General features: G+C 40.4%; 1 protein-coding gene across 1 annotated transcript in view; it reads left to right on the top strand.

Annotated features, from left to right (window-relative positions):
• The window catches only part of ELAVL1 (ELAV like RNA binding protein 1), a gene marked incomplete at both ends in the record, with an annotated part of 30933 nt that extends 4580 nt beyond the window's left edge, over positions 1-26353 (top strand). The window contains 4 exons of the mRNA XM_082011085.1: positions 10701-10804; positions 11691-11844; positions 15208-15433; positions 26029-26353. Of these exons, the coding sequence (XP_081867211.1) occupies positions 10701-10804; positions 11691-11844; positions 15208-15433; positions 26029-26353 (809 nt within the window). The remainder of the gene's footprint in view (positions 1-10700; positions 10805-11690; positions 11845-15207; positions 15434-26028) is intronic.
• Between the last annotated feature and the right edge of the window lie 592 nt (positions 26354-26945).

Genomic DNA, 26945 nt, shown 5'->3' with positions numbered 1-26945 from the left:
ATCTCGGCCAGACCCAGTACAACCTCTCTGTAAGTGTTCTGTGTAATAGCGGTTAATTTTGTTAGGGAGGCATCCAACTTCCTGAGGGTTCGTGTTCTCCCTTACACCTTCTGTACTGCTTACGCAGGGAATAAGGTATCCCTATGATACTCTTAACTTTCTACTCTAGGAAATCTAGGGTATGATCCTTCATACTGTGCCAAAGGCTCTGTCTGTACCTGTCAACTACCAAAATATGGCCATCTCTATGCAGACATTGATAGGAGACAGTGGACTTCCTCTCAGCTCTCTGCATTTGTGTATGTTTGAGCTCTGATGGAGCTTGCTAATGTTGAACTCCTTGATCATCAGCTATCAGGGGCAAAGGTATTGCTCTGCTGTTGCTGAAAAATGTGAAGCAGAATGGGCATTTTGGGGTCACTTGTTAAGGTGTGCAGAAATCTGGGGTCCATCTCAAAAAATACTGTCATTATGGCTCACTCGCACTGTGAGTGTGCATGTGCATGTTGCTTACAGGACCAAAAATAAATGACTTCTAGGGTAGCTGGAATTCCTCAGGAATTGGTGTGCATCTTCACCTTTTCCCTGTCTTTTCCTTTTTGTGATGTCTTCTCTGGAAGACTCTCTCACAGAAATTATGCAGCTGAAAAAGAAATGAATGGCTGTGTCCTTGTAAACTTTTAAAAGCAAAAAGGGAAGGAAGATTTTATTGCACCTCTTTCAGATGCTGAAAGGCGGTAAGTAGCTCTCTACCTCACATGATCAGATAACTATTCATTTCACTATTGCAGTGAACTCCAGGCTAGAAACAGAATTCTTCTTAAGTGTTCTTGTTTTGTGGGAAGTATTTAAATATTCTCTTTGGCTGAAATAGTTTCTTTCTGCATGGAAAACAACCATGAAATTGCTTACGCAGTTTTGCTGTTAACTGTGTAATTGGAATGCATCATTACCCCTGGATTTTTTTTCTAGCTTTTTAATCACATTTGGTGGTATGCAATTTCTTTAAATGTGCATTCAAGAATGCCTAGGAACAATGGTTACTTAATGAAAAGTGCAAATGGTTTGCAGACAAGTTGGCCAAATACTGAAAATGTTAACACCCTTCTAGCTTTGCCAGCTTAACTTAATTTCCTTTGTCATAAAGTTGGCCATATAAACTACCTCAGAGGTAATAACTGAGTTCTAGCAAGAGTATGGGAATACACTTAATATAAAAGGTTGCTTGGCTTCTTTAAGTGGGTTCAGAGCACAGCTAGCAGAAGCAGCAGCTGGTGCAGCAGTTCCTGGGCTCTGCTTCTAAATGTTCTGGGAACTTCTGGGATTGTCAACAGACTGCTGGGAACCCTTTGAGGAACTGGAGTGCTTGCTGCTGCCAGGGAAGGATAGCTGTAGGAGACCTTGACTTCTACTAAGGAGCTCTGAGCTCTGTTAGATGTACTTGATCAAAGGGAGGTTGTAGCTTTCTTTACAGTTGACCCCTGGTTAGGGAGCGTCAAGCACCTTTTTAACTATTGCTTAGGACAGACCTATATAACAGTTTAGCCTAGAGCATAGTTCTGAAAGTGCTGTAAACAGGCATAGCAGTGCAGATGGGGACCATGGACTGTGTTGTGATCAGCTGATACAGACTCAGCAATGGTGGTGACATGCTGCACAGTCTCCAGCAGTCATTGTAGCAGCTGTAACATCGGAGGCCTTGACTGAAAAAGAGCTACCTTGTCCAAAAAGAGGGTGCAGCTCTGCAGGTCTTAGGCTACAGGGTGTGCCTGGGCCCTCTCAGGTAGGCTAGAGGGACATGGTCTTATCACTGCTGGAGGACCTGTGTCACCAAGTGAAGGACCTGTGGCTGGATTGAAAACCAATCTCTCCAGGTTGGTTATCAACAGCATGAAATCCAGCTGAGGGCCAGTCACTAGTGAAGTACCTGACGATTTGATATTGGGGCCAATTCTGTTTAAAATTTTTGTTAATGACCTGGATGATGGGACAGATTGCACCCTCAGCACATTTGCAGCTGATCCCAAACTGGGAGGAGTGGCTGGTACACCAGGTGGTTGTGCTGCCATTCAGAGGGACCTCAACAGTGTTCTCTGAAAACTTTAAGGTAGGGCTGGCATAATGGAGGAAGACTTCCTACTTTTAGGATTGTGGGTATCCTTTTACTCTATCTGAAGATACTGAAAGGTTAAATATATTCAATGCTTAGTATCCCTCCTTAGATACATAGGCACATAAAGTCAAAAAGGCCAACACAGTTGTACTAGCCATTGCATGAAGTACTTGGCTTTACAAAAGCTGACATCTTCACTTTGTTTGCCTTTCTTTACCCTCATCAAGCCATAAAAATGAGCCATGTAGCAAAATCTTCAGTTGTACTCCAATATTTTTCAACTTTTTTTTAGTGAGAGTTACTGTGCTATATCTTCTTAAAGTACTTTCATTCTCTTCCAACAGAGAATCGGTATTTTTATGCAGAATAACAATTTAGTTCAACTTAACTTATGATTGTGTTGACTCTGAATACTTGCTGAGATTTTTGCATTGTAATGTTTGCAGCTAAAAAAGTATCATTAATTTGGAAAGTGTGTCTTCATGTGACACTCCTGACATGAGATGGCGGGAGTGGTTTTTTTCAGCCCTGGGTGTCTTGAGTAGTCAGGTTTATGTTCCAACCACAGATTAATGAAATCTATCCTAAAATTTAAAGAAATGAGATCTTACAGTAAGTGGGGAGGGCATTTCTTCCCAAAGACTTCCTCAGGAAATCAGCCTGTGGTATTCATGCACAATTTTGGCCCTGTTATTTTCTGTGTTCACTTCACAAATCCTTTTCACATCACAGCATCTAGGATGCTGGCAGTTCATCTGGAAAAAGAGCCCTGGAGCAACGTAAATTAAATCTCAGTAGAAAAATGTTCTGGAAATGAAAGGAAAAAATATAAAGAGAACGTATAGAAATGATAAGTATGTAGAAGGGCTTCATTAAATGAAATGAATTACTAAAAATAGTAAACCTTTTGTTTTCAGGATTTAAAGCTGTCACTCTTGCTTCATATGGTGGAATTTTTTTAAATATTGTGGAGATAGTGAGTTCCTGGAAGCTGTCTCTTTGAGCTGGGATAAAAAACAGACTTATATCAACTTAGCTTTGTAGCTTTTGACTTTTTTCAGAAGTGTCTGTTTGAATTGCTTGAAGTCATCTTTGTTTCACGGCAAATGCCATTTATTTTGCAAGTGGAGGAGAGGCCACTTTATTTGTAATTCATAATGTTTTCCTGAGTTTTTTTTGAAGGTCAGGCTTTCCAAACCTGTTAAATGTGATTTTGCCCTTAAAATTCCATAAATGAGAGTATTCATCATTTGGCCATGGAACAGAAAGTGGTTTGTGTCCTGGTTTGTAAAGCTAAATGAAGCAGTGGGAACACATTCTGTATTTGAAAATTGTTATCAGTAAACCTAGATACTATTTTCTTTGATTCCTTTCTAGTTCCTTTCTGTTGCAATCAAAAGTCTTTTCAGTAAGACATGCTGGTTTTAAGTCTTAAGCAGAAGCAGGAGTTGGATCAGATAGCAATCTGTGTCTTAGTCATAGAAACGGTAATAAAGCTGAATGCAGTTACTGTGGAAGAAAGGTATTGAGCTGTTGCATTGACACTGACCATAGAGGTGTTTAAAGGACAAATATAATGGAAATGCTTAAATATAAACCTAAGCTTTTGGTTTTGTACTCTAAATGGTATGCTTAAAGTGTTAAGTAGAGCATGGTGCAGTGATTCCTGGTGTAGTGTTGATCTGACTAATCCAGCCTTACAACAGTGCATAGACTTGTAATGGAAAATCATGCCCTTCTACTGTTAGTTTTGAAGATGGGTGATTAAGCACTTGAGATGTTTGTTAACATACAAAAACATGTTTTGATAAAAATCATTCAAGAAGCTGCCTTTTTGTAAGGACACCTTGTATTATGAAAACAAAAACTGCCAAGAGGGAAACAAATAACAACTTCTTGTTTCCAAAGTCAAGCCAGGCAGTGCATGTAGAACATTGAAGGTTCTGAAGTTGGCATTTAGAATATTAAAGTGAAAAAGTGGTTAACTCTTACGATGTGGAGCAGCTTTAACATTGGGCTGAAGGACATGAGTGGGAGCTAGAAACCAGCATCATCGGCTGAGACCACTGGACAAAAAAAAGACAGAAGGAAACTAGTGGAAACCTACAGAAATGAGGTTTTCACTCAATTAAAAATAGACTATGAGAGTGGGTCCTTCCAAAAATGTGTGACAGAGTAACTAGTCCACCCATGTAGCAGTTTTGGTAATTCCAGGCTTTGGTTTAAGGACTACATTAGAAATAAACTCAAAACTTGGAAATGATTCCATGAATGGGAGAAAATACTGTGAGGGAGAAAAAAAGTGTTGTTCTTTACCTTCTTTAAACCTTTCATTAATATTTAGTTCTGTCACATCCCTACTTAGATGAAGTATGCATCTAGGCTGTCTTAATACAAAAAGACCTTGTTCTGTAGAACTGGAAGAACCTCGGATTAATGTAGTGTTGAGTTCCTCATTCTGTCATTTGGGATGGTGCCGTTTTAAGGGACACTAGTCTGGCCTGCTCAGAGCAGTCACCTGTGAGGTCAGACCAGGTTACACAGGACTTTATCCCATCTGGTCTTGTAAACCTCTGTATGCTCCAGTCCTCTGAGGATGTTGGTGGCCCTTTGCTGAGCTTACTCCGGTTTATCAGTGTCTTTCCTATATTAACAATTTGATGCAGTAGTCTTGGTGTGGTCTAGTGAGTGTGGAGTAAAGGGGGATGATCTCTTCCTTCTGTCTTCTGACTGTACTTCTGTTAGTACAATGCAGGATGCTGTTAACTGTCTCTGTCATAGTGCCCTGTTGGCTCATGCTTGCCTTGCTTTATACCGTGATTATCAGCTCCTTTTCCATAGAGCTGCTCTCCGATCAATAACTACCCAGTCTGTGTTGTTGCCAGGCTTTCTTCCTTCCCGTGATCAGGACTTTGCATTTGTCCTTGCTGCATTTCATAAGGTGTCTGTTGACCCATTCCTTCAGTGTGTTTAGGTCCCTCTGGGTGAAAGCCCTACCCTCGAGTGTATTGACAGGTTCCTCCCAACCTGGTGTCATCTCCAATCTTGGTGAGAGTGCACTCCCATCACCTCTTCCAGGTCATGGATAAAAAGTTAAACAGCAGGTCCCAGGATAGATCCCTGCAAAACTCCACTTGTTGCCAGTATACATGTAGAGTGCGTGTGTGGGTTTTTTGGTCTCTTTTTGAAGACTGATGTGGCATTTGCCTTCCTGCAGTTGTTCGGGACCTCTTCCCATTTCCGTGACCATTCAAAGATTAGATAGAGAGCAGTTTTGGACAGGATGTGAGCCTGGTATCTCAATGCCCTTAGAAGGAGCCCATCTCATCCCAGGGACTTGTATGGGTCAAGTTCTGTCAATCAGTCAGTCCCTGACTTGTTCTTCATCCAACAGTCCTTCTCCTTGAACTCCTTCCCTGAGTGCAGAGGCCTGCTAGACTTTGAAGAGTGAGGCAAAGAAGGCATCATGTACCACTCTCACCAAATCATACCCCATTCAGCGGCTGTCCCACATTTTTCTTTTTCAGCCTTGTACTGCTGAGCCAGCAGTAGAAACTTCTCTTGTTACCCTTGATACTTTTTTTTTTTGCATTTGTTTCAAGTCTCAACTGCAATTGAGCTCTGGCTTTCCTGAGACTGAGTGGACAGTGTTTCTAAATTCCTCCTTTTGTAGGCTGTTTCTTCTTTCATCTCCTTCATGCTGCCTGTTTGCATTGGAGCTCTGCCATGAGTTCCCTGCTTAGCCAGGCTGCTCTGCCGACACATCTGCTTGTTTTCCTGGATGTTAGGAAACAAAAGATGCTGTATGCATAGTGTTGCCTTGTCTCAGAGGGTTAGAATATAGCCTCTTGATCACTTGCGCTGCCGATCCTACCTTGTTGCACTTCTGCATTGGCATAACCTTTTTTTTTTTTTGGAAGTTTGATGCAAGAATGCTTGCATTTTTCTCAGGGTTGATGTGATTATGTGTCCCCAGCTATACAGTAGTGTAATTGCACTAAAGAAAGCCCACACAAGGCACATCTGAGTACTTTTAATCTGTTCTCATCCTCTGAAACTATAGTGTCACCACTTTGAATTCTGCTTTTTCAGCACATGGATGTCTGATATTTGGACGTGATATTTCTTGATGCGTTCATACATATTTAAGCTATCTGGTTGTCACTCGCAGCACACTTTGTAAAGCCAAACAAACAAAAAACCAAACCCAACTCTCCAAGATGCCACGTCCTCCCCTGAGTGACATTTGGGGAGATCTGTTCCATCCTTCTGTGTTGTTCACTTGTGGGTTTTTTTAATTAAAGCGGTGAAGTGGAAAAGAAGTACTAGCTCTGGTCTTGTATTTAGGCTCCCCAGTGAAACTAGAGTTGTCATTCAGTAGCGGGAGGGGAATAAGAAACGAGCTCGTAACTGAAGCAGTGCATCTCAGGGAACTGGGAAAGGAAGCAAGGACATGGACAGAAAACCAAGTGATGCACAGAAAGAAAATGAGTACCCTCTTTCATGAAAGGGCTTTTTATCGCGGAAACAAAACTAGATTCTTTCTGCTGAAGGAGTATGGTAGTTTGCTTAAAACTAGGTTTTATGGTCATTTTGTTAATTTAAGGACCTACTTATTTCTTTTTCTTATCTTTGTCTCTTGTAGATTTGCGTTTATGTATATGCAAACTTTTAAAAAGGTTTTTAATTACTTATCTAGTAAAACTGTTATAGTACTGCCTTCTTTTGCACAACAGGTTTCTAGCAGGCTCTTAACATCATGATAAAGCAAATAACTTGTCTCTTTGCCTGGGATCAACACTTGACATAATGCTGTGTAAATGCTGATTTCTTAAATGTTTTCTGGCATGTCCTAAAAGAAAGGTAGTTTGTACTGTTTAGGAGGAGGGAATACGGAATAAAATTGTGAAGCAGAGAGCATTCCTGAAGAGTGAATGTCAGGTCTGTCAGGGGAACTGTGGAACATGCCTCTTGCAGTGATAGGGCTGTTGAGTGCTAGATATCCTAGCCTGTTTAGAGATGAAAACAAGTAACTGAATGGCAGGAGATGGCTGAGACTGATGGTTTTAAGTATTTAGAGCAAGATACGTTAATATATGTTGTCAGTTTTGCCTGGGTTGGCTTTTTTTTAGCACTTAAGGACTGTAAAGTCATGTTACGCTGATGTAATTTAAAGGTGGTAAGTACAGTCTAAGAGGGAAGGTCTGTATTCTAGATTTTTGTAGAGAAAGATAGGTAGTAGATATTTTCTTATCTAGTGGCAGGTAGAAGTTAACAGGACTATAATTTCTGGGTTTCAGTGCGAATTTATTGTCAAATGCCTACAGTGAATATGAGAAAATCTGGTAACTGTTGTAATCCTATGACTTTTCAGACCCATCTCCTTTTAATCTGAGTTTGTTTCTGTCAGCCCAAATATGTCCCTGCTGTCTTTTCCCAGGGCTTTCAAACTTACGACTAAGGAATAGTCATAGAGCAACCTGTATAAAATTAGAAATAGAGAAGGTGCAGAATTTTGCTCAGATGAAAACAGCAAAGGCGGCCAAGGGGATCTGGTCACTGCTTGTGTGTACTTCAGGGAACAGACGCTTGGAAGGATAAGCTCGTGTATGCTCAAGGACAGTATTTGCGTAAGAACAAGTGGATGCAAAGTGTGGAGACCTGCATTTAGAAAAGGAGAGCATTGGAGGAGGTTTGTAGAACATGCTTTCAATCGGAGTGCTTGGGACAAAAATCTAACTGCTTTTAATGTGAACCTTGCTTATGTTTTAGGGAAAGGGAATATGTACAGTTTGTGATTACAAGGATGGGACCCAGATCATGTGTTCCCTTTTGGTCCTGTGTGTCCACGAGTGCTGTTACTTAGCTTTGGTTTTATCCTGTATGTAAGTAGATTAATCTTGTCACTGATCTCAAACACTGCATAAACATGTAACCTGTCTGATGCTTCGCAGGAAAGCTGCTGGATAAGTAACGGTTGCCTGCCTACTGCATTCTCTGCAAACTTGTTGCAGTGAAATCGGGAAGGATACTCACTCACACTGGTCATAGGCTGAGCCCCTAATCTGCATGACTCAGTGTACTAAAGATAGCTTAATAAATTTGTATGTGCAATCCTGCTTTTCTTCCCCTGCCTGAAGAATATAGTCACCCCCTCCCCAGTGCAGCGTCCACCTGCGGAGTGACAGCCCTGACTGCCAGGGCTCAGTGGTTCAGACTTGGAGGGATTAGTCTTGTTGAAGTCTGTTTCCCTGGTCTCTAAGGGCCTATTTTTATAAACTTTTATTAGGTCCTGGTTTTATTCTGTAGTTTGCTGGAATATTCATGTTTATGTGGCTTTTGGGACAGACTGAAAATATATATAAAGCAGCTGGTACTCTGGGTTATCAGAGCAGGTGCTGGCGTGCTGTACCTGTGAGGGCTGTCAGACTCTTCCCACCCTCTTAGGAGAGAAAAAGTCGTTGCGTACTGTCTGCGTCGCATTTGTTCCCTCTTAAACTCATCTTTGTTTTCTTGGTCAGGTTCTGGAGAAATAAGCCAGGGTCCAGGTGCTAAACATTTTTCTAATTCTTAAATTATTCATTTTCTTAATCGGGGGAAAAGAATCTCAATAGGTAAGTGATTGACTAATGAGATTTGATCTAAATGACTGACCATTTCTGACTAATAAACCAGAAAATGAATGTTATAAAGAAATTGACAAAAACCATGCTGTAGGCACATGTAAGATATGTCTGCAGAATTCTGATCAATGTTATCTGTAGACCTTTAAAGGATAAAGCTGCAGAAGCTGGCATCTAAGATATTGCTTTTATTGCATTGATTTGTCTCCTGTGCGGAATGAAATCCTACTTGGTTATCAAAGAGCGATTTGCCATTACCGCTGCGCAGAAGGAGAGTTTGATCTGTGCTAGTGGAGATGTTTTAACACTAGGTTTGTAAGAGGACAGGATATTGTTCCTGTATGTGGGTTGAACACAAAGGGGATCTGGCTTCTTTAAGAGCTTTAGCAAGACAGTAAAAATTAACTGGGACTGTTTATACAAGGAGTGTATTAGGAAATGGGCAATTACATTATTTGGGTTTAGATGAGTTACTGGTCTGTTACGATTCACAGCAAAGCGGACAAATGCAGAGGACAGGCAAGGGGGTTGTGCTGTTGCAGTTATGCTGCAGTCAATCTATCATGTATGCTGTTAGTAATAACACTGTGAGGGTTATTTGGAGCTTCCTTCCATCCCTCATGGCTTTTAGACTCATAGGTCTCAATTCCTTCAGTAGACTGGTGATTCTCTTTTCAGTAGGCGGGGTTAATCTGCAGTGTCTGTTAGAGCCCTCTTCTTCAGCTTCTCTGACATTTTGTGCTAGGATAATCTGACTTGCAGGGTGGGGCCATATTTGATGTTCTGAAATCTCTGGAAAGTGTAAGAAAACTTCCTTGCTAGCTAAGACTATTGTGGAGCCATGCTGTGTAATTAAAGGGCTACATTTCAGAAGAGAATCCTCCTCTATAAGGATTAGCTGCGTCTTCTAGTGTTCTCAAGCCTAACGACAGAGCTTAATAACAACATTACTTTAAAATAGTATATTGTTAAAATAGCACATTCTCCTATGCATACTTAAATTTTCTTTAGAAAATCCCATTGATCTGGCTGAAACAAGGAGAAGGTGTTTCAGATAAACCTGAAAAAGGTGTATCTTTTATTGAATGGGGGGTTGCTTTATTGCACTGAAAGAGTCTTGAAAGTATTTTAGTTATTTTTAGGTCTACGGTGATAAGAGCCTCTAACTGTTGGGGAATTGCAGCCCGAAATGATCTTAGTATGTAGTGTTATAATTGATGGTAGCATTTGTGGAGGTTAGAAATAGAAGCAGAACAAATAAATAACCAAATAAATATCCTTTGTCTTAAATGTGTTGGAGACTTGTATTATTGCTCTCAAATTCTTTTTGTCAGAGTTAAGAGTAAACTTGCATAAACAACATTAAAGTAATAGTACATGAATTGTCTGCATTAAAGACAATTTTTTCACTCTTCAGTTTTATCCTGTGTTGGGGAGAGTTACTGCTCATTAGCTATATGAATGTATGAAAGATTGAAAACTTTTTTCCCCTCTTGTCTCTAGGAGTGAACGTTGGAATAGCTACACAGAAATGAGTAGCCTGCTGATTTCTTACGCAGCAGTTCATCCGTTGACACTTTCTCACTTTCTGCTCTTTTTCTACAAGTTTGTACTTATGAAGTCTGTTAATGAGTGTGCAACAAAGGCAAGAATTTAAGTTTACAAGACTGTTCAGAGTTGGCGTTTTAGTCTTGAATTTCTTACTGTTGATGGATCATCTGTGGCCCTCTGATAGGGACTGTCCTTGAAGACAGAGGGATGTCCAAAGTGACAAATGAAAGAGCTTTGAGTGACTTCATATGATGTATGCTAGCCTTCAGAAACTTCTTTGGCTTATTTAAATAGTTGCTGTGTGGATTATGTTTATGTTGAGTTCACTTTTTCTCATTTGCATTTCCTTTAATTTTGATGGTGATTAACTTTCTTGTGTTAGGATTAATTTTAAAAAATGTTCTTCCATGTAGGACACAGCTTAGGCTACGGCTTTGTGAACTATGTTACTGCAAAAGATGCTGAAAGAGCAATAAACACACTGAATGGCCTCAGACTTCAGTCAAAAACTATCAAGGTAGGATGTCTAAATTCTTTCTGTTTTCTATGAAAATGGCCTTCTGATAAACTTCATTCTGGTGGTAAGGCTTGTGTGCCCTCCAACTGCAAGAAAGGTAGGATCTGGGAGAAGAGTAAAGTGAGCTGTTAAGCTTCTTGAGTTTTCTAACAGCTTTGTATTCAAAGATTCCTTTTTTTTATTCCCACCATTTTTTACAACAGTAGGTGGGATAATTCCAAACTGTTGCCATGTTTTTGAACTCATGTATATCTCAGATACTTGATACCTATGTTAAATCATGTTAACATACATGCACCCCTTTTCCAAAATAACAGCTAGTACTGTATGTGTAGGAAATCACACATGCTTAGGTGATATTTGTCATTTTCTCTAGTAGCAGAAATTAAGATAGGAAACTGCACTCCAGCTGGTAAAATCTTTTTATGAGGCTGTAAAAAAAAAAAAAAAAAAAAAAAGAAAGAAAGAAAAAAAAAAAGAACACCCCCCCCCCCAAAAAAAACCCCCCACTGACATCACAAGTTCTTGGTGCGATCGGTGGTTATTGACAGGTCCGGTACCCAAGTCAGAACTTCAGACAGGGATTCTTCAACGTAGCAAATATGTTTGTTGGAAGCATCACTATTAGTCTACTGCTATCTTTGTATAGCAGTGCTACTATATTCTTTATCTGTTGGATGAACCCAAAATGGAGTTGTATAGAGACATGACTTTTTCCTTATTGTTCTGGAAATTTTCCCCTACCTTCTTCCTGTTCTGCTCTTTGAACTCCAGTAAAATATGCCTGCATTGTTTAGTGGGGAATAAATGAAAATGACTCATGATAAAATAAATTACTCTTTCCTATTTAAACCCTGAACATACCTTCTTTTTTCTTTTTTTAAAGGTTTCCTATGCTCGTCCAAGTTCTGAAGTTATTAAGGATGCTAATTTATATATCAGTGGACTACCAAGGTCAATGACACAAAAAGATGTAGAAGATATGTTTTCACGTTTTGGACGCATCATCAACTCGCGTGTGCTTGTGGATCAAACTACGGGTGAGTTCTGTTGCACTAGCTTCATAAAACTGTAGTGTATAGCATCTGTGGTGTTTTTCAGAGACTGGTAGTTCCTAAACTAAACTAGACTTCCACAAACTAACCATGACATCTGGTGTCAACCACTGAAATAATTTTAATGGGATATCCTTTTCCAATGTCGTCTTTAAAACAGAGAATGATTTAACGCTGCCTCCTTTGCTAGCTTACAGTCTAAACCTCGTATCATATTTTATCCTCTTATTGTCAGTTTGATCAGGCTGAGCTGCTGATGTGCCAAATTACTCTCTTGCTATGACACTTGATATTACTGTAGTGCAGTGTGCTTCTGGGCAATGTTTGTAATCTGGAGTACTAATGTTACCTTTACTTTACACAAATGCAGCTATTATCCACAGGAAAATTCCAGGTTATATATTAAAAAGCAGAACAATAATGTGTTTTGTCTTTTATACCAACTTGGAACTCACACAATTTCCTCATATTTTAAAACATTTGAGTCCTCTGTGGTTACTGCTAACCAAAAGAATGAACTTAATACACTTAGCACTATCCTTTTGAAACTTCTGAATGTTTCATTTATTAAAAAAAAAAAAAAGGAAAAGGGAGAAGTTGCTTAGTTAAGCACTCAGCTCAGGAGAGACCAAAGTTAAGGATTTCCTTTGTAATGTTAATTGACACAGTGTTACAATGTGTTTTCACAGAGTTTTAATTTCTTACCTAATTATTTCAATTGAAGAGTATGGCTTATCCTGTAACCTGGGGTGTCCTGTGTGTGTTTTTTTTTTTTTCCAGTAGCCCATACGTCATGTGTGAATTTGGAGAGAACTTCTACAAATACACTTTTTCATTGATCATACATGTGCTATATTAGAATAGAAGATAATCTAATTCTAGCACATTTAACATTCATATATGGTAGTTTACACATTTATACATAGTAATTAAGCAGCAACTTTCATGCTTAGTTAGGAATCTACTGTAATTTCGAGTAGGCCATCAGCAGCTTTTGGTGGGATTACTCTACCTAAATGCTAAAGTCCACAATGTTAAGTACCTCCATCAGAGCCAGGGCCTTGTGTAGGCATCTGCTTTTAAGTGTTTCAATTTGGTCAGACTGCACTGTGAATGCGATTGTGCATAAAAGAAATCTGAGGTGACTAGATGGGAGCTGGATACTGACATTGCAGACACTCCAGTGTTGAGCGAGGAAAATCCTATTCTTCCTTTCCTAGAGAGAAGGGTTCATTTTGTCCAACTTCGGTATCTGTGTGGCTCTATCTCTAGAGATAGTTATCTAGGTGACAACTGTAGGTCGAAGCAAGAAAGACTTGTAGGGCACAGAAAACTTATTAATACAAGTGTCCAAAATAGTCATCCTTCTCTGGCTGCCAATGGAGTCTAGATAGCTAGCATGTGTCTTTGACAGAGCTATAAAATGAGGTGACAGAAGTCATGCAATTAAAATCTCTCCAGGAATAATACCATTTTCATTGAGTGTGCTGAGGCATGATGCTGTCTAATTCAATGTCAGCTCAGAATATACTGCTTGCTTTCAAATAACTTTAATAATATATTGCTTGAAGAATGTATTCTGTTCACGTGATAAAGTTTTTAATGCATGTATAGCCTAGGTTTCTTTTCACTTCAAGAATGTAGCCACACTGCATGTCATATCTTGATCTATTTGTCAGTTAGGACAAATTTTCATCTGCTTTTAGGCGTACCCTCTCAGCAGAGGTTGTTCTCTAGTGTTTGGGAATTAATCTGTTTCAAAGTATGCTTTCAGCAATATTTATATTATAACACTGTGATAGATCAAGTGAGAAGTGCTAAGATGAAGAGCATGGAAGTGGAGAAGAAGTAACAGTATGTTGGGCTTGTGGGATAGTCCTTGTGGACTTCTGAGCGATGCTGCTGTTCTGTGCCTTTCCCAGCATGGAAAGGCTAATCTCAGTGGTATTGGAGCATATAGTGCCATCAGCTCTAATTTGATGAGCTGATCTGGTCCAGCCTCCTGTTTTGGAAGTAACCAGCAAGAAATAAAAAAATTGAATACCTTCTTCACAGGTTGACTTCTTTCCAAATCACTCTAGAAACACCAGCTGTGCAGTTGGTGCTAGCCATCTCCTGCCATTGTTCTGCAGTTCTTTTCTTCAGAAAGTGGAGTGACTTAGGAAATAGGCCTTCTCTGTGTGACTCTACATACTTAACAACATGCAATAAACAAGATGAGTTTTTATTTATGGAAATTCTCCCAGTGCCCCAAATGAAAATATGCCTTTCCTAGAGACTATTCTATGGGTAGTTGTAAGGGTTGGATTCCCTTTTGCCAAGGGTTTTGCCGTGCTGCATTTCCTTCTGTGAAATACAGGAAATAATGTTCAATTGTTATAAACAACTTCGTAATTTATTATAAGCTTAAACAAATATTGCCCTATGTGGGTGTAGAGTAGAGACAACATGAAAATATTTGATATAGCCCTTTCTGAAACAGAGTTGGCAAGGTCCTAGAATTAGTCTAGCCATAATACCTGCTCTGGAATGAAATTTAAACAAAAAGCACCCTTTGAGCTTCACTGTGATAAACAATATTTCCAGACTATCGTCAAGTCACAAATGAGAAGTGGGCGGCGGGGGCAGGAAGAGATCTCATGAGGTGTAACTTCTACCTCAGTCAGAAGGATAACAGCATCCAGTGGCTGGGGTCTGCAACTAGGGAAAAAAAAAAAGATGCAGATATTTAACAGCAGTTTCAGTACAGTTACCAAGAGGTAATTTTTAGTCAGTTTTTCATGAATTAAAAATAAGGTATGTGACAGCTAGAAATAAAGGCTGTGCTGTAGATGAAATTGTGATCTCTTCATTTCAGAATGTTAAAGTATTTTTATTAGAGCTAGACCTTCATGCACCAATCTACGAACCAGAGTGAGGCGAACTGAAAACATTTAGAAAAATTGGTGTCAATTTTGTGTTTGCAGATGCTTTTTAGTGATATAGTAAACAAAGCTAAGTTTTTAATGGACTAGAATATTTTTTTTGTGGAATTCATTTAAAATGTTGGGAGTTCGTTGTGTTAATGGATATGTCAGTTGGTGTTGGATTTCATGAAATTCTACCATGGGATTTTTTAAGTGTTTTAGTCACTGTGGTTGTTATAGCTGAAACGAATGTGTTAATTTGTCTTTTGTTTCTTAATTTTGTACTTTATTCTCTAGCTGCTGAAGAAACATTACTAAATGTAGAGAACTTGAAAGCTGTGACCATAGAAATATTTAACTTTTTCTTTCTTTGCTTTCAAAGTTATTTTGAGTTTATCCTGAACTTCAATTTTTTTATTTTTTTTATTGGTTTGGTTAAAAGGTTTGTCCAGAGGGGTCGCATTTATCCGGTTTGACAAAAGGTCAGAAGCAGAAGAGGCAATTACAAATTTCAATGGTCACAAACCCCCAGGTTCCTCCGAACCCATTACAGTGAAGTTTGCAGCCAATCCTAACCAGAACAAAAATGTGGCACTGTTATCGCAGCTGTGTCATTCACCAGCTAGACGGTTTGGAGGGCCAGTGCATCACCAGGCGCAAAGATTCAGGTAGGTTAGGAAGAATAATGCATTTAAGGCGGTACTACTATTCCCGTGTCCGTCTGGGAAACTGTGATCTTGCAGCTGTGCAGCAATACCTTCATTGCAGCATGTGTGAATGAATACATAGTGCACTATATGTCCTGCAGTGTTATGTAAATAAATTGTTGAATTAAAATATGATTAATGTACAATTTTACTTGTAAAATTTATATTTAAGTTAATTATGTAAAGGTACGTACACTACAGTGTCTATTCCTGCAATTGAGTGTATAGTGAGATGATAGAAAGTAGCAGATTCCATATGGGTATTGGTAGATGCATGTCTCAACAGATCCCCATTCTGTAGTCCATATATCTGAATGCAAATATAATTTGGCAACTTAATTAAAGCTCTGAATCATTGGTTCCAGCAGAGAGGTGTCATAGTAAAATAGGAAAACCTTATTTCTGATTAAGAGATTCTGTGGGATTTCTTCCTACATCTTGAGCTGTGCAGTGTTCTGTCTTTCCTTGACTTCTTGTAAGTTATTGCAACATATTGTCTGTTTCCAGAGCTGTGGAAGATAATATGTATTTTGCCTTTGAGAATTGCCTTAGTTGCTTTGAATATGAATAGGCTTGAATTTGAATTGCCTTAGCTGCTTAAAGGAGGGTGTTGATAGTTGGACAGCATTCTGGAAGATGCATTGTTTTTACTGTCTTGCAGATAAGTATTAGGCTTTGTTATGAGATGTGTACATGAGAGTTTCCAAGAGTAGTGTTTCCCTGCTGAGAATTTACTTTTTTCTTTTTCTTTTTTTCCTCTGGGATATCCAATTAGCTCAGCAAAATTGGACTAAAAAGTCAAGTAGCTTTTTGCAGTGCTACTGTTGCAGTATTGTTGTGGCTTTTCCATAAAGCTTTAGTGTAATGTGTCTCCAGTGAGAATTAGTACTTCACAGTCATCTGTGTTACACTAAGGGTGATTGAACAGGTTGCCGAAAGAGACTGTGGACCGATATTCTTGCAGATGCTCAAAACCTGACTGGAATGGGCCTGATCAGCCTGCTCTAGGTGCCCCTCTTCTGAGTGGGGAGGTTTACTAGAGAATTTCAAGAGGTCCCTGCCAACCTCAGTCATTCTCTGGTTCTATTCAACTGTAGCCCAGGCAAGTTTGATGCAGGCAGCTCCTCAAACAAGATTTCATTTCTCTGAAACACTCATTCAGATCTCCACACCCAAGCTTTCTAAGCCACACCAAGGAATGAAATTCTACATTGTTGGCAGTTAAGTAAGCTATTAAAAACCATACATGTCTGTCTTTTGTGTCACCCAGGGCTTCAATGTGTTCTGGTCCTATAAAGTCGTGAGGCTTATGTCTCATGTTTCAATTTTTGATGTAATTGGACATTTTCATTGTCATTCTTCCCCTTAAAATTTATAGCAGAATTAAGATGCGTCAGAATAAGCAGTACAAATAATATTCACATCCGTAATTAAGATACAGGACAGAATTAAAGTTATTTGGTAACGATCACTCAGTAATAGTAGAAATTATTAATGTATTTACGTTAGTAGTAGCAAGTGAAACTAAATTTTAACCACCAGTTACAATCATAGAGTCACAGAATCATTTAGGTTGGAAAAGACCTTTAAAATCATCAAGTCCAACCGTTAACCTAGCACTGCCAAGTCCAGCACTAAACCATGTCCCCAAGCACCACATCTACATGTCTTTTAAATGCCTCCCAGTGATGGTGATTCCAACACTTCCCTAGGCAGCCTGCTCCAGTGCTTGACCACTCTTTCAGTAAAATTTTTTTTTTCCTAATATCCAGTCTAAACCTCCCCAGGCGTAACTTGAGGCCATTTCCTGACGTTGTATTGCTAGTTACTTGGGAGAAGAGACTGACCCCCCACCTTGCTACAACCTCCTTTCAGGTAGTTGTAGAGAGCGATGAGGTCTCCCCTCAGCCTCCTCTTCTCCAGAATAAACAAACCCAGTTCCCTCAGGTGCTCCTCATTACACTTGTGCTCCAGACCCCTCACCAGCTTTGTTGCCCTTCTCTGGACATGCTCCAGCACCTCAATGCCCTTCTTGTAGTGAGGGACCCAAAACTGAACACAGGATTCGAGGTGGGGCCTCACCAATGCAGAGTACTGGGGCATGATCACTTCCCTGCTCCTGCTGGCCACACTATTTCTGGTACAGGATGCTGTTGGCCACCTTGGCCACCTGTGCACACTGCTGGCTTGTCTTCAGTCGGCTGTCAGCCAGCACCCCTGGGTCCTTTTTGGCCGGGCAGCTTTCCAGCCACTGCTCCCCAAGCCTGTAGCGTTGCATGGCATTGTTGTGACTAAAGTGCAGGACCTGGCACTTGGCCTTGTTGAACCTCACGCAATTGGCCTTGGGCCATTGATCCAGCCTGTCCAGATCCCTTTGCAGAGCCTTCCTACCCTCCAGCAGATCAACACTCCCACCAACTTGGTGTCGTCTGCAAACTTACTGAGGGAGCACTCGATCCCCTCATCCAGATCATTGCTAAAGATATTAAACAGAACTGGCCCTAATACTGAGCCCTGGGGAACACCACTTGTGACCATCTGCCAACTGGATTTAACTCCATTCACTACAACTCTCTGGGCTCGGCCATCCTGACTGGGCCTGTTTGCCTGGTTGTCCTGTACATGCCATGTGGTGGCACTCAAGATGGTCTGCTCCATAACTTTCCCCGGCACCAAGGTCAGAGTGACAGGCCTGTAGTTTCCTGGATCCTTCTTCTGGCCCTTCTTGTAGATAGGCATCACATTTGGTAACTTCCAGTCAAGTAGGACCTTCTCAGTTAGCCAGGACTGCTGGTAAATGATTGGAAGTGGCTTGGTGAGCACTTCTGCCAGCACCTTCAGTACCCTTGGGTGGATCCCATTCAGCCCCATAGGCTTGTGTGTGTGTGTCTCTGTCAGGTCACTGACCACTTCCTCTTGGATTATGGGGGCTTTGTTCTGCACCCTGTCCCTGTCTTCCAGCTCAGGGGACTGGGTACCCAGAGAACAACTGGCCTTACTATTAAAGATTGAGACAAAGAAGGCATTAAGTACCTCAGCCTTTTCCTCATCCTTCTCACTATGTTTCAACCTGTATCTAATAAAATTATGGAGTTTCTCCTTAGCCCTCCTTTTGTTGTTAATGTATTTTTAGAAACTTTTTTTTAATTGTCTTTTACAGCAGTAGCCAGATTAAGTTCTAGTTGGGCTTTGGCTTTTCTAATTTTCGCCCTGCATAACCTCATGACATCCTTGTCGTCCTGAGTTGCCTGCCCCTTCTTCCAAAGGTCATAAACTTTTTTTCCCCCCTGAGTTCCAGCTGAGTTCAGCCAGGCTGGTCATCTTCCCCTCTGGCTTATCTTCCAGCACATGGGGACGGCCTGCTTCTGCACCTTGAAGATTTCCTTCTTGAAGAATGTCCAGCCTTCCTGGACTCCTTTGCCCTTCAGGACTGCTCCTACCAGTCTTCTAAACAGGCCAAAGTCTGCCTCCCAGAAGTCCAAGGTGGCAGTTCTGCTAACCTTCCTCCTTACTTCTCCAAGAATTGAAAACTATCATTTCATGATCATTGTGCCCAAAGTGGTCTCCAGCCATCACATCAGCCATAAGCCCTTCTCTGTTAATAAACAACAGGTCCACCAGGGTGCCTTCCCTAGTTATCTTCCACACATTCCTAGACTGTTTCCTCTCTGCTGTATTGTATTTCCAGCAGATTTCTGGTAAGTTGAAGTCTCTCAAGAGAACAAGGGCTAGTGATTAAGGGCTGCTTATAGAGTATGTCATCTGCCTCTTCATCCTGGTTGGGTGGTCTGTAATAGACTCCTACCATGATACCTGCCTTGTTGGCCTTTCCCCTTCCCCATAAACAACCCTATCGCTACCATCATCAAGCTCTAAACAGTCCAAACACTCCCTAATATATAAGGCTACCCCACTGCCTCTCATTCCTTGCCTATCCCTTCTGAAGAGTTTACAGCCATCCATTACAGCACCCCACCATGTTTCTGTGATTGCAACTATATCATAGTTTTCCCGCTGCACAATGGCTTCCAGCTCCTCCTGTTTGTTGCCCATGCTGCATGCATTGGTGTAGATGCACTTCAGTTGGGCTATTGATCCTGCCACCTTTTTTGGGGGAGGAGCCCTAATCCCTATATGACCTTTCACAGGTGCTTCCATGGTTTCTAACACATCAATAACCCTTGCGACTTTGCTGCCTCATCTCCATCCCCTTCCTCCACTGAGATGGCAAACAGAAGGACCTCACTAGCACGCTGTCCCTCAAACATTGGCATGCTGCCCCCAGGCTTATCTCTAGCAAGCCTGGTTTTATCCTTTCCCCCTTCAAATCTAGTTTAAACCTCTTTTAATGAGCCCTGCTAACTCCTGTGCAAAGATCCTTTTCCCCCTTTGAGACAGATGTACCCCACCAGCAGGCCAATGTTGTGTAAACTGACCCATGATCAAAACCCACAAAATTCTGCTGGTGACTCCAGGCTTGGAGCCAGCTATTGATCTGCTGGCTCTTTGTGCTTCTTCCCTCATCATTCCCTGCAATTGGAAGGATAGAGGAGAACACTACTTACGCTCCCAATCCCAGAGTCAGGATTGCAGTCGTACCAAGGCCCTGAGGTCTCTCTTGATTGTCCTCAGACTTCTTGTAGCAACTTCATCGCTGCCTATGTGAAAAAATCAATAATGGATAATACTCTAAGGGCTGTTCCAAGGTAGGAAGCTTTCTCTTCACATCTTTAACACAGGCCCCAGGGAGGCAGCGGACTTCCCTAAGTGGATCTGGTCTGCACACTGGGTCTTCTGTTCCCTTCATTCTCCTATGACAATGACCCACCTCTTCACGGAAGCGGTTTTGATGCAGGGCATAGGCTGACTCAACCTTGGCGATACCTCCAAGCTAGATGAACCACCAAGCTTGTTACTGTTTGGTTCCACTTCAGTTTGTTCATTGTTCTTTTATTGTACCATTAAGGGCAACATTAATGTTATTTGTGTGCATTTCCTATGTTTCTACAGGCATGAGTCTTCACAAGTAGGGATAAGATAAAAGAACATGTTCTGTCTCTTTCTGTTCCATTCCTGCTTCTGTGGTAGCTATGTCCATTCAAGTTGTCTGTACCCAGTCCTTATTTGTCAACACATTTTGACGAACTTCTGCTGCTAGTTATAGGCTTGCTGATGGAGAAAGAGATGAAGATTTTTAGGTGCTATAGATTGGCAGAGGTAGTAATAGAGCTGAGTTAATTCTAGGTTAAGCCATGCTGTTCCGAATACACCGTGGAGACAAGATTCACCAGTTGACTTGAAGACTAGAACTGGCCATCTCTCTTCATGTCTTGTCACAGACTTGCAAGAACTTTAACACTTACTATAAATCTTCATTCCCTGAGTCATATGTGCATGCATGCTCATATGTACACATATGCACAACACATGCACTATCCCACAGCCCTTCTTGTTTTTCTTCCCACCTTTGGTGTTAACTGCAAGTTTTTCTGTGAGTCTTCCTTAAAGGATGCTGAACTTAATGCATTATAATGATTGATACTGTGGTAAAGCTTAGGAACCTTAGCTTGGACTGAGTCTTGTTTTGTGTAGTGAGCAAAACATAATGAAAGGATAAGCTACTTCCAAAGAGCTCATAGTCTGTATAAATTACAGTTGTGGTCTCTGCTATGTAGAAGTTGAATACTTAAACTTGACATTTTGATTACACTTCATTTCATTCCATCATATCCCTGTAAATCCAGGATTAAGCCTTCAGTATCTCTAATTTGTAATTATTTATTTCTACAGATAACTCTCAGACCCTTTGTTTAACGTTCTGTTAATCCTTTGTAGTTACTGTGGTATTTGTGGCTCACAGCAGGAACTGGCCTTAATGCCTTGTTCTACTGGAATGCTGGGTTGGCCTGCTAATTCTGAGACATGGTCCAAAGTGTTCTCCATTTCCATCCAAAAGTAATGGCACTGCAGAATGGGATTGTGTTTGGAGTATAGATGAAACATCTGGGGCAAGGGTTTCTTTGAGTGTAAGATTTGGTTACTTAAACAGAATAGCAGATCTTTAGGTGTTGAACTCTGAAATTAAGGAGTTTAGCTCCTAAAGCTTGAGAAGGCTGGTGAAAGTCTCTAGAAGTCCTATGCTTTTACAGTTCACCAGAACTGTATGCTAGAAGAATGTTTTTTCAAATCTCAATAATATTCCCAGTTCAGATGGCTTTGCTTTCAGGCTTGTTCAGGGCTGGAGCCATTTCTGTCTTATTTTAATGGGCATACTTCTATCAATACCGGAGTCTATGAGCTAGGTCCAAAATGCCTGAAGGGGAGTTGTTATTTCTTGATAATTCTTTGATGAAGTGGAAATATGAGAAGACTCTAGATCTAGTGTTTAACCCTGTCACTGACATGATTGCTCGAACAGCTCCCACACATCTGTTTTGTTTCACTCCAGTGAAATTGTTTAAATTTTCAACTTCTAAGCCAATTTGTAATGTAGATGCAAGTTGTCTGTGTTGAGAACGCTAGAGAAGAAAATATTTCATCCAGAATAGTATTTCATTAAAGTTTTAGAAGAATGTGGTACTGAAACCCCTTATTTTGATTGCTGCTGCTCTCTGATGTGTGGCTGTTTGATTTAATACCCTGTTATTTCAGACTTAAAGCTTGTATCACTGAATACTCAACAAGACTTGTTTTGTACACAGTAGATTGTTTCCTATCTGTATCAGGGTATAGGAGAAAAAGTTACTTGTGGGGAAAATGGTGGACATGACCAGTATCAGTGTAGTTGAATTCCTGCTCTTTGTGAAACTACTCAAAAATGAAAGGATGCCAAGCTCATGTGTGGAGGCAACACAGGCTAATAATAAAAATAACATTACTGCTTATTAGCATTATGTAAGCTGTGGGGTTGCTCCCACCTGTGATGCTGTATATAGCCGTTCTCATATTGCAGTGAAAAGAGTTCAGCAAAAAGAATTTATAGGACTTTCATAGAACTAAAAACATTGTTTTTGTTTGGGAGTGTCACTTTTGAGATTATGTACTCTACTGTGTAAAATAATCCTAGAATCTATTAAATGAAACAGTGTCTCATAACAGTAGAGCAAAGACCATTCATATAAATGAGAAGCGTATAAAATGAAAAAGATTACAATTTAAAAAGACTTATACTGTGTTGATACTTAAATGTCACAAGATGTCAGACTTTTGAGATTAGCATTACTTAAAAGAACCATTCATAGATAACATCATCTACAGATGCTTAGGGAGGATTGAAAAAGCAAAGTAGAAGAGACAGTATAAAAATAAATGCAAAAGTGAGGATGCTAGCAGTAAGTATGATAAGACTGAGAACACTCAAATTACAGTATTAATGGAATTTTAAAATTTTCTCCGAAACATCTTGGATCTCTGTGTGCTTTAGTGTTTGCCCAAATCAGACAGTCTTTTTGAACATCCTTAATAAGTATAACTTCCTAGGAGTAATCTTAAAGGACAAAGAGGTATTATGTGTCAGCTACTCTGTGCCTGGCTACATACAGGCTGTTATCCCAAGCTAATCAAAGAGATCTTGTGTCCCTCTTATGCAGGCCTTTGGTCTAGCATAAGCATAGAGATTTGCCAGGTCATCTGAATTGCAGGAGGAGCCTGCTCTACTCATTGTGTGAGTGCTCTCCCTCATGCCACATGTCCTGTGTGATGCTTCCATGTCTAAATGTAAATTTAGCCTTTCACATAGGTCTAATCCTGTACCATGTTTACAGTCAATTTTGTAAATTTTTTTTGATGGTTGCTTTTTAACTAGCCAGAAACTTCTGTGAAAGGTTTCTTTTTCATGTGAACTTGCAAAGTATAGCTTCACTTTAGAAAAACATGTTAGATCTGGGTAAGAGGGATATTATGTGTGAGGTAATATGGTGTTTTTTTTGAAATTACTTTTCAAGTCCTTTAGGGGTTGTTTTTACCCTGGTTTGTTTTTTTTGTGTGTATGTTTTTCTGAGTCAAAGCAGGAAGAGAGGAGAATCTGTTTGAAAATTAGTCTATCCAAAGAACAGAGGTTCTTGCTATTTTCAATCATTTTGCCTGTAATATGCATTTAGATTTGTTGTCTTCCTGCATTCAACCTCCAGCTGAGCTGCTCTTCTACAAGTGTTTCCAGTCCTTGATGTACTGTTGATCTGGGCTTCTGGGCCGAGCTCAAGGCTTTATAGCAAGTGGGTTCAGAGCTACACTGACTGCTGGAACCAAGATTATAGAATTCTGAGCTTAGTGATTTTTTTTTTTTTTTTTTTTTTTTTTTTTTGCTCCACATACCTATGAACAGGAACCCAAGACTGGTGATCTGTTGAGATGAAAACTTTCCAGATATTAAGATAAATACATCCTACCAGGTCATTACTCAAATGGAAAGAAGCTACAGAGCTGAACGTGTGTGTCAGAAAAAGTAAGCGTGTAAAGCATGCAAACACAGGAACATTTCTACATAAAAGCAAAATAAACAGTAAATATGTCACATAGTTACCAGATTACACGGATTAGTGTGTCTGATTCACATTCTGATACTCTTAACTGCTTTTTCAGTTTTACTAGTACAAGGATTCCCAAACTTGGATTTGCTTGGGGCTGGCCAACAGTGGCAGCAGCAGTGAGTATGTGCAGCATGAGCTCAGGTGTGTCCACACTGTGCTCTACAAACAGCAGTGTCAGCGACCGGCTGTGTTGCAGCCGGGCTGAGCCAGGTCAACTCTGGCTGGCTCCAGGCAGTCAGCAGCAGCTAGGGTGTGATGGAGGGGAAGGGGTCTGTACCACCAAAGCTCCCCCGCCTCTGGGTACAGGAGGGTCTAATAGCTCAGGGGCCCAAGGAAATGAGCTCTGAGCAATGGAGAGCCTGGGGTGGGAGAGATGGTGACTGAGTAGTCTTGTACGAGTACATCAGCCAAAGTGCCATACTGAACATGAGCTGACTTCCCTGCGTGGATGTGTGTGCTGCTGCAGCTCCACTTCCCTTCCTTCTGATACACATTGCCTTGAGCCCTCCCTTCTGTGTAAAGACAGCAGCAGCTCCTATCTTTACGCAGGGCAAGAAAAAGTCAGCGAGGAACTGTTTGGCACTTAATGCAGCGTTCACTGCCCAGACATCCGTTCCCTGTTTTCTCCAGGTCAGCAGAGAATCAGGAACTGCCACCGCCATGTTCTTGGCAGAGAGCAGCACGTGTACCGCTTTTAAGTGGTTTGCATATCACCAGTGGTACACCACAGTTTGGGAACCCCTGGTATAGTATAATTATATTTCTACAATCATGTGATCTCACATTTTTAAATAATACACAAGCACAAGGGATCAAATTGAGTTTTTTACCTTAACTTTCACATTTCCTGACCTTTGAGTGCTTAGCTGTGCAACTGTAATATTGCATTAAAATATTCTGAAACTTTGAATTTCTAGGGTGGAGACCAGAAATAGAATAAAGGGGAATTAGAGATGTGGGTTATAGGAGAAAATAAAGTAACACAAAGCAAGGTATAAAAAGGACAGGTTTTTTGCTTTTTGTTATGCATAAATACTGCTGGGTACTATGCAGGAGGCAGGGTTTAGGAAGAGTGGGTAGGTGATTTTTAAAAAATCCGGTACAGTAAAGTCAGATGTAAAATTAATAAGAAAACCATACATGCATACTGAAATTGTAAAACTGTGTACTTAAATGTGGTTTGCTGTTTTGATGTTTGAAAGCTGCTGCAGTTAGAATAGCTGCATAACTGGTATTAAGGAATAAAAACCTGAGATTTAAATTCTGTAGCTGGAAATGTGGGGCATCCCAGCAACTGAGAATTGATTGAGGAAGTGCTAATATTTCCTTAGCTGCCTATTAGCTGCAGGTATGCATGACTGTGGCTTATTTAGTAGCCTGCTGGTTTGGGGAGTGTTTGCCTGCACCTGCTGCCTTATGGTGGAAAAGGGAGTAGGTTTTGTTCTGTTCCACAAAAAAAAAATTAATATGCACAATCTCTACTCCTAACAACAAAACACCCCTTCCCTCCCCCCAGCAAAACCCAAAGAAATGCTTTGACTTAAGAGTTCCCAACATGCTGTTTTAGAGGCAAGAAAAGTAGGATGTGCGATGCAAACTCCTTGAGCAAAATAAGTGGGAGATGCCTGGGGGTGGCCTGAAGCAAGCTGGGGCCTCTGGGGGGGTGTTGCCTGTTACCTGTACTCGAGCAATTCTGCACTGATGCCATGGAGCACTCTTAACAGCCTAGCTAAGTTTCAAAGATCAGTCCAGGTCCCCTGTGAAGGTGATCACCTAATCTTGCCTTGCAACTGTTCTGTTGCCTACCTATTTCTAAGGTTAGTTCCCTATTGATAAAGTAGTTGGAATGCTTAACTTTTTTTTTTTTCCTGGCAGCTGTCAATTTGATTGTCAATTTGAATGGGGAAACGTTTCTGGCGGTTTTGATGTCCATGTAGAAAATACTCATTTTCAGTTGCTTCCCATTCAAGTTAATTTGCTTAATTGAATTGAACTTTTACATGAAATATTGTGCTTTTTATTTGCTAGGTTCTCTCCTATGGGTGTAGATCACATGAGTGGGCTTTCTGGTGTAAATGTTCCAGGAAACGCATCTTCTGGCTGGTGTATCTTCATCTACAACCTTGGTCAAGATGCTGATGAGGGAATCCTCTGGCAGATGTTTGGCCCCTTTGGTGCGGTTACCAATGTGAAAGTTATTCGAGATTTCAACACCAACAAGTGCAAAGGTTTTGGTTTTGTGACCATGACAAACTATGAAGAAGCTGCAATGGCCATAGCAAGTCTTAATGGCTACCGCCTGGGGGACAAAATCTTACAGGTTTCCTTCAAAACCAACAAGTCCCACAAATAACTTGCTCGTGCTTTTTGTATGAAATAGATAATTGAGTGACAGAAGTTGAAACATTTTTGTTAGTGTAAACTCATTTTGCGCCAATTTTCACAAGTGTTTGTCTTAGTCTAAATGAGAAGTGAAAAAGGTTTTATATTCTGGGATGCAACTGACATGTTCAAATGTTTGAAATCCCACAATGTTAGACCAATTTTAAGTTCCTTTAAGTTATTTCATTTAAAACATGTTAAAAATCCCCTGAAATCTTAAGTAGATTGCATTAACTAGACCCTCTGGATGGTGGTAAAATTGAAGCATGCTTTCACTTATGAGACTAACATTTGTTCCATTGAATGTTGTCTGCAAAAACTGGAATTTTCTGAAAAATATCAGGCTGAATTAATTTTCTTGGGTTTTTTATGTTGTTGTTTTTCCTACCCATTCCCTTGACCTTCTCTACCCCAGTTTTGGTAGTATGGAAGAAAAGTTGAGAAATACTAATGTTTTTAGTTGACAGTAAATTGTTTAATCAATTAATATTCATTACTACATATATCGTTGAGGATTAGGCTTTTTAAAGTCAAGGTCTTGTAAGTAGTAGCATGCCAGCATA

The sequence above is a fragment of the Phaethon aethereus genome (genome assembly GCF_964289735.1).
Source record: "Phaethon aethereus genome assembly, chromosome: 26".
Taxonomy (NCBI): domain Eukaryota; kingdom Metazoa; phylum Chordata; class Aves; order Phaethontiformes; family Phaethontidae; genus Phaethon; species Phaethon aethereus.
This window is presented reverse-complemented; position numbering and strand designations above follow the sequence as displayed.